General features: G+C 29.6%; 1 protein-coding gene across 4 annotated transcripts in view; it reads right to left on the bottom strand.

Moving 5' to 3' along the window:
* The window catches only part of LOC123004530 (kinase suppressor of Ras 2), a 14,268-nt gene continuing 2,412 nt past the window's right edge, over positions 1-11,856 (bottom strand). For 2 of the 4 annotated variants that reach the window (XM_044397868.1, XM_044397869.1), the window contains exons 4-12: positions 9,338-9,658; positions 6,579-6,967; positions 3,762-3,876; positions 3,499-3,713; positions 3,086-3,445; positions 2,903-3,036; positions 2,710-2,844; positions 519-648; positions 1-465 (exon numbers count right to left, since the gene is read on the bottom strand). In XM_044397868.1, coding sequence (XP_044253803.1) covers positions 313-465; positions 519-648; positions 2,710-2,844; positions 2,903-3,036; positions 3,086-3,445; positions 3,499-3,713; positions 3,762-3,876; positions 6,579-6,967; positions 9,338-9,658 — 1,952 coding nt within the window. In that variant the 3' untranslated portion in view covers positions 1-312. The remainder of the gene's footprint in view (positions 466-518; positions 649-2,709; positions 2,845-2,902; positions 3,037-3,085; positions 3,446-3,498; positions 3,714-3,761; positions 3,877-6,578; positions 6,968-9,337; positions 9,659-11,856) is intronic. The other 2 variants (XM_044397866.1, XM_044397867.1) reach the window with 2 other exon arrangements.

Consider the following 11,856-nt stretch of genomic DNA (forward strand, 5'->3'; position numbering starts at 1 on the left):
AAAAAATTGTTACTATGTTTATCTCGTAAGTATAAACAATTAATTAATATTTAAAAAAAAATTTGAATAGCATTTTTATAGCCATTGCACACCTATAAATTTATTTGGCAAAAAAATTGATAGTTTCGCCTGAATAAAATCATTTCTAGACTTTTGTACCACCCTATATAGACGGCTTCTGTCACCACTCCCCACCCCTAATTGATGTCTCAATACGCATGCGTTTTGAGATTCACAAATTAGTAGTGGGGGGTGGCGCCCACGCCCTCTATATACCCAACTCTGGACTCTGGGGGCTCCTTTTGCTCAGTTTTAGAAGACCGATTCGGCCGAACGTGACAAATGAATCGGATGAGAGGGACTTCGTGCGAGACGCTTTTTCGGTAATTTATCTAAAATATTCACAAGTCGGATAAAATCGGGACGATCCTCTTCGCGATACGACCAACACAGCATCAAAATGTCCTTAAAACCAAATAAATAACAATTTGATTTTTTTTTTTTTATTATTTGGTTACCTTAACGTCGCGAGAAGCTTGAAGATTCGCCAATGGTTGTTTCATACCTTTTCCAACTTGCCAAATTATTGCCTCAGGCGGCTGTGACTTAAACGGCCATTCGCTGCATAATAATTCGTACCAAACAGTACTAAAAACAATTACGATAAATAGTATATTACACAACGATGAGGAAGAGTTTTATTGAAATGGAGGTTTGTATACTATTTTATTCGCAATCATCAAATGTCAATTTATAACTGTCATAATTTAATTTGTTTTACTACTAGTTGTAAAAAGTACCATTATTTGAGTTGTAAACTTAGTAGTCAAAAATTATTTTCATCATTGACCAAGAGATATTGATACAAATATTTCTAGAATATCATTGAAAACTATTATTATCACAAGTACTAATGAAAGTATTTCGAGATGAAATTAATGCAAAATCAAATAAAAAAAAAATAAACTTCCTCATTAAAAATTGTAAAAAAAAAGTAAAATAAAAATAAAAAACACAGTAAAGATTTTTATAGCACCGGATTTTTTACTTCCCTCGATGCTACGCATCTCGGCTATAAAAAATCTCTTCTCTACCTTGTAATGTAATGTAAATATACATTTTTTTGTTGATTTCTGAATATTTTATAAAAAAAAGAAGAGAGAACCAAACGTTTTTTTTTTTGCTTAAACTATTCATATTTTGAAAAAACTAATGTACTATAAAGTATTATAAAAATGGGTTTTATCAAAAATCAATTTTTTTGTTTTGAGTTTTGCAAAAATTTTTTTTTGAATGGCAACCCACCACAAAACTATTTTTTTCATAAAGGTTATCTAATTTATATTCAATTTTTATCAAATTTTTTTTTTCACATGTTGCATATTGACAAAAAAAAACTCAAAAACAAAACGAAATTTCATTCTCAAAACACAATCACACTTTTTACAGCACTTTAATTTTTATTAATTATTTTCAGTAAACAAAAAAAATTTTTGAATCCATACTTTTTATTCACCCTGTATGTTGCATGTCCGTTGGTAAATAAATTATGCAACCTAATCTGCAGACATAAATAAGCGCTTTTGAATTTTTTTTTACATTATGCAATGTTGCCAACTTAATTTTAAAGATAATTTGATTAGACATTTAGTTGTAGCCTTAACGTTGGTACCGTTGCGAACAAAAAATGTGAAACACTTTTACCATTACATGCAGTGTTGCCAGATTTGATAAAATTTCACTATATATGTTGATTTTCATGCGTTTTGATATAAACTTTTAATATCTGATAATTTTTTGAAAATTAAAAAACTAAAAAAAAATATTAAAATAAAAACACTCTTTCTTTTCGAGCATTTTCCACGTTTTCAGATACCAAATTGATCATTTCGTCAAAGTTTCTCAAAAATAAATCGAAAAAACATGCAATACAATTTGAATTTTAAGTGAGAATTAATTTTTTTAAATTAGTTAAAAATAATTCAGTATGTTTTTTACAAGATTTTATTAAACATGGTCAAAAATGCCAATTTACCTTAGCTTTTTTCAAATGCTTTTTTGAGTAGAAACACAATATTTCGCCAAATTTCCTTAAAAAAGAAGCCAAAATTTAATAAAATAAATCAAAAATGCTGCACTTTTTGAGAAAAAAACACAAAAATTTGGTTTAAACAGATTGAAAAATTAAATAGAAACTATTATTTTCAGCTGATTTCACTTAACTTCGATTTTGAACCAGAGGCTATTTTTTGGCAAAATCTTATTTTTACAACCTCGCATTTATTAATACACAGCTCGGCTATAAAGAAAAAATTTCGTACCTTGTCATATAATATACTATTTTTAGTTAATTTTTGAATATTATAAATTTTGCATAAAAAAACAATGTCAGATAATATGCACTATTTTTCTAGGTATGTAATAATTTCTCGGCGAGTCAGTAATGGCCTACTTCCCAGTCACGAAATTGATACTTCGATTTTGAACCAGAGGCTATTTTTTGGCAAAATCTTATTTTTATAACCTCGCATTTATTAGACTAAAAAAAAAATTCGAACCTTGTCACATAATATACTATTTTTAGTTAATTTCTGAATACTATAAATGTCAGATAATATGCAATATTTTTTTGGGTATGTAATAATTTCAGCCAGTATGAAATTGATACATTGCGAATAAAATTTGTTCAATTAAAAAAAATTTTTTTACCCAAAAGCGTAAACATCCGATGCTTTACTAAACGGCAATTCTTCGGCATGTAACTGATGAGCGTGCAATTTTTTAATAATTTCCGGTGATAAATAACACAACCAACCTGGAGGTATCGATAAACCATCATTTTGTCTATAAAAAAAAACACACAAAATTAGTAATAATTTACACACACAAAAAAATTATTTACCGATTTCCGAAACACAATTTCGTAACACTAAACAAACCAAAATCGGTTATTACAACTTTACCATTTTCTAGGAAAATATTTTTGCTTTTTAGATCTTTATGAACAATGCCTCTCGCATGCAAATAACCCATTCCCTGCAAAAAAAAACAATTAATACCTCTGTGATTCCCCCAATTCTCTCACCTGTGAGATCTGTTGAGCGACGATTGTCGTTTTATTCATATTAAACTTATCTTTCCTCAAATGTATGTGTGTGTATAAAGTCATGCCTTTGCTCAAACTCGTCACAATGGCCAATTTCGGGGGCTGCATACACGCCCCCATAAACAAAATCACATTTTCATGACGCGTTTTTCGAAACGTTGACACTTCATTTTTAAACTGTTCTAAAGTCTTTTCATCGCTGAGATAACTCATATTGAGTACTTTAACAGCAACGTCACCATGCCAATACCCCCTGTAGACAGTACCAAATCGCCCCGTCCCTATTACCTCCCCCATTTTCAACTCCTCATATGGAATATCCCATTCACGCATTGACATCTACAAAATGGCCGTCACGGTCGCCATTTTTACCACACAAACAAAACACTTACGCTATTTTGTCGCGGCCATCTATGACCATCTGTGATCGTTTCAGTGTCTGAAACTTGACTTTCTTGTGAATCTACACGGACTGGTGTTTTATCCGAATCGGTACTTCCCGAAACAGATGCGGTACGATCACTGTCACGTGACTGTTGATCGTGATGGTGAGTGGTCAATGAGTCGGTTTCGATCGTTATTTCGTTCGATTCATTATGAGCTAAATCTAGAATTAATTCATAAATTTTTTACTACATTTTTTTTTTTTAATCACCAGGGAAAGAAAATTGTTGTTTGTGACTAGCATGAGGTGTTGGTATTGGTAGAACAGCAGGACTGGAAGGTGTTGAGCTATTGCAACTTGATGTGTTCGAACTTGAATCAGGAGGCTGGAAAAAAATCCATTTAAATTATTTAAATTGTCACGATATTTATACCATCATAGATCATAATTAAAGGAATTGACAACAGCTAACAGCTGCAAAATATGACTAGTATTATAAAAAAATAGAGAGCAAAATCAGCAAAGTCGCTGAACTTTGGGGATTTTTTTCGTAACTACTGAAATAGAAAAAACAATGTCATTAACTGTCATATTGACGTTTCTAACTGTCAAATTTTAATTTTTGGTTATGTTTTACCAATTACCCTATTTGATTGTTTTTTAGCTATAAACACCAAATTTAATAAAATATCCCAAAATTATGTTATTTTTCCCTTTTACAAGTGTTTTAAAAACAAAAATTCAAAAAAATACGATTAAATTGGATGAAATATTACTATTGAAACTATTTTTTAGTTTGTTTCGCTCAAAATTACGCTAAAACAAACCAAAAAAATCAACAAATTAAGTCAAAAATTATATTATTTTTATCTTTTTTAAGTGTTTAAGTACGCATTTGAGTTACAAATAAAAAAAATCGAAAAATTTCGTTTTAATCGGCTGAAAAATTTCAAAATTGATATTATTTTTAAACTTGTTTCGCTTGAATTCGTTTTTGCAAAAACGGTTAGAAATCACAAAAATTAGTTTTATGAGTAAAACTAAGTCAAAAATAAACCGACAATACACAAAATTTGATCAAAAATGCTTTTCAGAACATTTTGGTATTAAAATTCAAATTTTTCGTACGATTTCGTCAAAACAAACCAAAAAACCAAAAAATTAAGTCAAAAATTGTAACTATTGTTGCATTTTTCGGGCATTTTAACAAGTTTTTCAGCTAGAAACACAATTATTTCGCAAAATTTTGTAAAAAAAAAACAAGGCAAATGAAGTCATTTATGCTTTTTTCGAGAATTTAAGCAGATTTTTAAGTACAAAACTACATTTTTACAGAGTGAAAAAATCACTAAATTATTGTAATAAAAATAAATATTTTATATTTTTATCTGATTCTTAAGCTTTAACTACTTAGTTTATGAAAAAAAACATAAACTCTCGACACTATTACAAAAATTTAAATCGTAATCTTGTAATCTGGTAAAAATAGGTAACTTTTTTAAACTCAGATGTGGTAATTTTTTTTTTTGAGTTCGCAAGACTGATCACTTGTGAAACGGCCCTTAGATAATAACCTCTCTTTAAACTTGTCATTTATAGTGATTATAGTCATTTTGACATTTTTTTAATGTCAAATTTAACGTTAAAGTTTGCTTTACAGTGAATTTTCAAAAAATGTCAAAATTAAATAGGTATTTTATTTATTTCGCTAAATTTTTTTGTTTTTCTAGCAAAATGAAGTAAAAAAATAAGCTGAGAAAACAGAGTTAAGCCAAAAATAAAGTCTTTTTTTTTTTCAAAAGTTTAAGGAGATTTTCAAGCTGAAAACTCCGTTTATTACAGAGTCATAAATCACTAAATTATTATAAAAAAAATCTGATGTTTAGTCTTTAACCACTCAGTTTATGTAAAAATACATAAATTTTAAGCGCTATTTTCTAGATTTCTAGATTTAAATCGTACTCTTACGATCTGGTGAAAATAGGTGTAAATTTATCAACTTCTTCAACTCGGATGTGGTGAATTTTTTTTTGAGTTGGCAACACTGAATACTTGTGAAACGACCTTTAGATATAATAATCTTACCAGTACTGCTGATATTTCTGTCATTTTGACGTTCTAAAATGTCAAATTTTACATTAAAGCCTGCTTCACATTTTTAGAGTGTCAAAAATTTGATACATATTTCGTTTATTTCGCTTGATTTAACTGTTTTTTCAGCAAAATTAAGTCAAAAAATTCGACAAAATACAAAATTTGATCAAAAATGGTTTTGTGCACATTTTTGTATTTCAACCATTCAGTTTATGTAAAAAAACGTAAACCTTCGATACTATTACAAAAATCTAAATTGCAATCTTGTAATGTGGTAATTATTTTTTTTTTCAGCTGGCAACAGTGGTAACATGTGAAATCACCTTTAGATAATGAACTTGTCACTCAGGATATTCCTGTCACTTTGAGGTTTAGAAATGTCAAATTTGACGTTAAAGCCTGCTTCACAGTGAATTTTCATAGTGTGAAAAATTTGAAACACATTTCGTTCGATTTAACTGGTTTTTGAGCAAAATTAAGTCAGAAATAAGGTGACAAAACATAAAATTTGATCGAAAATGCTTTTCAGTACATTTTTGTACTAAAACTCAAGTTTTTAGAGAAAAAAAGCAAACAAAATCAACAAACTAAGTCAAGAATTATACTACTGTTGAATTTTTCGGATATTATAACTCTTTTATTCGAAAAAACATTGTTAGAGCCAAAAATAATGTCATTTTTACTTGTTACAAGAGTTTAAACAGATTTTTAAGCTTAAAAACTCCGTTTTTTTACTGAGTCAAAAATCACTAAATTAATATAAAAAAATATATCTTGTTTTTATCTGATTTTTAGGCTTAAACTTTCGATACTATTACAAAAATGTAAATCGTAATCTTGAAATCTGGTTATTAATTAATTAATGTTTTTCAGCTGGCAACACTGGCAACTTGTGAAACGGCCTTTAGATAATGAATGATGTACCTGTCATTTTGACGTAACGAAATGTCAAATTTGACATTAAAGCCTACTTCACAGTAAAAAATCTCTTACCGGAAACGGCGCAATGTTGATCGAAGGCTGCGGATGCGACCTCTTCCTAATCCTAAGCGAATTGATAATATTTTTCGTATTGCTAGCCCTACTCGGATTAGGCGAGGGAAAAACCTGTACTTCACATGACAATTTCTTTTTAAATTCATCGAGTAGTTCAGGTGGTAAACCGCACGATGGCGTAACCCTATCCTCACACTCTCTATGACAAGTATATTTGCACTCTTTGCATTTTAATCCAGCACCGAAATAAATCGGTTTTTGACAATATCCACAAGTCGCAATCATTTTAAACGTTTTCGTAAATCTATGATTTATCTGATGTGTCATACTTCGGCCTACTGGTGTCGGTGTCCTTGGCGATTTCGGCACTTGAAGACTCGGCGCTGCTACAACCAACAACATAACAAAACCAATCAGAAACAACGCCACACCACAGATTAACCGTTTACCAACAGATCTGCCAACAAAATTGTAATCAAAAAGAGGAAATTTTTTACATGTTCCTGGTACCTTACCCTACATGGCGTTTTTTTGGGGGGCCGAGTTCTGGCGCACTATGTATATAGAAAGTGACTCTTTCAACTTTTAAAATCGCGATATCTCAGCAATGGTGATTCTTAGAAAAAAAAGTATCAGGACCTTTTTTGTAGATAATTTTAAGGTCTATCTTTTTTGTCTGGGCTACTTTTTTGATAAAACTTACCATTTTCGAAGGAAATCCATAAAACCTCAAATTTTGACCTTTGATCCCAAGTAACTTTTTTAGCACACATGGGATCGATGAGGACTTTTGACACTTTATTTCTAATGGTGTACCAAAATTTAGCTCTGTCGGAATTTTTGTTATTTGAAATGTCTATTTTGACCGGACTATTTACTAGTGATGCCAACGTTAAGTCTGTTTGGCATTTCTATTAAAAAAAAAAAAAACAGACTTTAGTTAGTCGGAAAGTTAGACTGGTGAATAGTTTTCTTCCCCAACAATCACACCAAAAAAACTAATCCAAATCATTCATAATAGTCCGGTCAAATTAGTCATAAAAATAGTGGTCAAATAACTAAAATTCCGACAGAGCTAAATTTTGGTGGAGACCTTGGGTATACCATTAGAAATAAAGTGTCAAAAGTCCCCATCGATCCCATGTGTGCTAAAAAAGTTATTCGGGGTCAAAGGTCAATATTTGACGTTTTTTAGATTTTTTTCGAAAACGGCAAGTTTTATCAAAAAAGTAGCTCAGACGAAAATTATAGATCTTAAAATTATCTACAAAATGGTCTTTATACTTTTTTTCCAAGAATCACCATTCCTGAGATATCGCGATTTTAAAAGTTGAAGGAGTAACGTTCTACATCATATGCACATACAGAGTGCGCCAGAACTCGCGCCCCAAAGACAAATGCCATGTAGGGTAAGGAACATAAAAAAAATTAAAAAAATTCTATCTATAAAAATTTCGAAGTTATGAGAGTTTAAATTTTGTACTTTGACTCTTATTTATTTCTGTAGGATAAATAATTTTCCACGTTTTTTTGCTACAGGTTATTAGAAAAGGAAACAAAGAAGCTGTATCCTAAGTTGTAACTCTGTTTAATATTATTTGTAGCTTTTATTGACAAAATTTTTGTACCTTTATCAAATAATTATAAAAAAACATATACAAGGTCATCAGTATTATTAAATAGACATAAAAAAATGACAAATGTCAAAAAATAAATGTCAAAATTTTTTGACAGATAGAATTTTTTAAACATTTTTTCAGTACTCTGGGGACTACCCAATTACTCCCTTTCAAGGAAATGCGCGATTTTTTGAACAGCCTGTATGTATTACCAAATAAATTCTTTGTAATTCTAATGGAATCGAGATATTTATAAGTTTAATGAAGTAGAAGAAAAATTTCAAGTAAAATAAGATACCAGGAACATAAAAAAATGTTTAAAAAATTCTATCTGTCAAAAACATTTGACATTTGTTTTTTGACATTTGACTATTTTTTATGTCTATTTAATAATACTGATGATTTTGTATATGTTTTTTTACAATTATCTAGTAAAGGTACAATAAAAGCCACAAATAACATTGAACAGAGTTACAATTTAGGACACAGCTTTTTAGTTTCTTCTTCTAATGGCCTGTAGCAAAAAAACTTGGAAAATTATTTTCCCTACAGAAATAAATAGAGTCAAAGTGCAAAATTTAAACTCTCATAACTTTGAAACTTTTATAGATAGATTTTTTTTTTAATTTTTTCTATGTTTGTGGTACCTTACCCTACATGACATTTGTCTTTGAAGCGGGAGTTCTGACGCACTCTGTATGTGCATACCATGTAGAACGTGACTCCTTCAACTTTTAGAATCGCGATATCTCAGGAATGGTGATTGTTAAAAAAAAAGTATAAGGACCATTTTGTAGATAATTTCAAGATCTATATTTTTTGACTGGGCTACTTTTTTGATAAAACTTACCGTTTTCGAAAAAAACGTCAAATTTTGACATTTGACCCCGAATAACTTTTTTAGCACACATGGGATCGATGGGGACTTTTGACACTTTATTCCTAATGGTGTACTCAATATCTCCACCAAAATTTAGCTCTGTCGAAATTTTAGTTATTTAAAATGTTTATTTTGACCGGACTATAAAAACGGCATAGTTTGGATTAGCCAATCACAGTCGACCACCAAGGTCATTGTGACATATCTGTTATCAACGGATAATCTGTGGCCACATTGTGGTGATTTATCACACTCACATTTGTAACTATTGTCGTCACTATCAGTTCCTGTGTTATTATACGGGGGTGACTTAATGGGACTGGTCAGGATCGGACTTGTGTAATCAGTGTCAGGTCCTGGCTCAGTCGGTAACCTCGACCGCTTCCCAGAACCCTTTTCACCGCTTGGTGGTGGTGGTAGTGGTGGTGGTGGTGGTAGTTCACCGTTATCGCCTTTTGCCAATTGCGACTCATGCGATTTGCTTTTGGTTAAGGGAAACGATTCAGACAACAATACTGGATTTTGAATTCCGGTCAGGTGTTTGCGGCGGGCCGGCGGCGTTGTCGGGAATTTCATTCCTACAAATCGTGCACATATAACAACTTCAGGACGATTCCCATCCATTTCAAACATCTCTCTAAACGACCAACTCAAACCAACATTATTTATTATACCATCATTTACCTGCTCCAAATTGTTCGCAACGATTGGTGTGGCAAAATTTCAACTTTTTAAATCACTAATCACACTGATTAAATCAAGATTTAAAAAATTCGAGTCTTGAACGTCTCAGCAATTCGTAACTGATTTTAAAAAAAATCACAAAATATCTACAGGTGTCCCAAATGTCCCAAAATTATTTTCATTTAATAGTTTTTCAACTATCAGAGAAGGAATTCAATTTTCTTAATTCAAAAGATTTACAAAACATAAAAGAAAAGTTAAAAACTAGTTGCTAACATATAGAGAATTAATGAAAAATTAAATGACAACTAAAATGAAAAAAGCCTTAAAACTATGGCCTAAAATGTCCTCAACTGTAAAAAATATCCCGTTTCCTAATTAAAATTTAAATGGTTTTTTGTCCCCTTGTTTACATCAGTTTTTAACAAAAAAATCTTTAATTTTTTAATAAGTTTTAAGCATGTTTTTAAAAGAAAAAGAAAAATCTTACAAAATAAAAATTGATGTAATTTGGTTTATTTCGCTCGAATTAAATTTAAAAAAAAAGTCGAGAAAAAAGCACATTTTTGAACTAAAATAACAAAAATTCAATAATTTAATTCTAATAATTTGCCTTCTACACGAGCCACCGTTCTAGTTTTTGTACTACACAAATCAAAAAAAATCAACAAATTAAGTCAAAAATTATATAATTCTTGCATTTCTCGAGCGTTTTAGCACGATATTCAAATAAAAATGCAATTACTCGGCATTTTTTTCAAAAAGAGGTAAAAAACAATGTTATTTTTACTTTTTTCGGGTTTAAAAACGTTTTAAATTGAAAGCAAAAAATGTTCAAAAAATTACGTCCAAACAGGTTGAAAAATTACATCACATTTTTTATACTACTTTAATTCATATTAATTATTATTTTCTGGGAGCAAATGATTAAAAATAAAACTGCTTGGTTCCATACTTTATATTCACCCTGTATGTAGAGAATTAATGAAAAATTAATGACAACTAAAATGAAAAAAAGCCTTAAAACTATGGCCTAAAATGTCCTCAACTGAAAAAAACATCGTGTTTTCTAATTAAAATTTAAATAGTTTTTGGTCCCCTTGTTCAGCTCAGTTTTTGATGAGTTTAAAAAAAAAAAAGAGAAAATTTACAAAATAAAATTGAAATTGATATTTTTTCGTTTATTTCGCTCGAATTAAGTTAAAACAAAAAGTCGTGAAAACAAAATGCTTTTAAGCACGTTTTTGAACTAAAATAATAACACAAATTCAATAATTTAATTCTAATATTCTAATATTTTGCATTCTACAAGGGACGAGCGGCTAGGATTTGACCACCGTTTCTAGTTTTTGTACTAAAATTCAGGTTTTTCACGAGATTTCGCTAACACAAATCAACAAATTAAGTCAAACATTATATAATTCTTGCATTGGTCAAAAACAATGTTATTTTTGCTTTTTTCGAGTTTAAAAACGTTTTAAATTAAAAGCAAAAAATGTTCAAAAAATTTCGTTCAAACGGTAAAAAAATTAAATATAATTTTTTTTAGCTTGTTTCGCTCAATTTTGAACTGGAGACTTATTTATTTTGCAAAATCTTGTCCAAACACGCCTAAGCAATAATTAAAATTGATGTTTTTTTCATTTATTCCGCTCGATTTAACTGATTTTTGAGCAAAAAGTCAAAAATAAGTCGAGAAAACACAAAATTTAGTCGACAATTTATTTAATCAAGTTTTTGTATTAAAATTCAGGTTTTTCAAAAATTTTCGCTAAAACAAATCAACAAATTAAGGCAAAAATTATATTTTATTTTTGCATTTTTCAGGCGTTTTAACACGATTTTGATCTAGAAACGCACTTATTAAGCAAAATTATGTTAAAAATATTAAAAGTTAAATTTAAAAAAAAAATATTATTTTTGTCCTCTTGTTCTTACAATGTTTAACAAAAAAAAAATGGAAAACATTGATTTTTAGATAAGTTTTTACGACATTTTTAAGATAAAACAAAAATTAAACAAAAATTATTTATAAAATCCTGTCCAAACACGCCTAGAAATCACAAAAATGTATTTTATTATTTTTTTGGCT

This window comes from Tribolium madens, unplaced genomic scaffold (genome assembly GCF_015345945.1).
Source record: "Tribolium madens isolate multiple individuals breed KSU strain unplaced genomic scaffold, Tmad_KSU_1.1 Scaffold_1;HRSCAF=32;Tcas5.2_LG8, whole genome shotgun sequence".
Lineage (NCBI taxonomy): Eukaryota > Metazoa > Arthropoda > Insecta > Coleoptera > Tenebrionidae > Tribolium > Tribolium madens.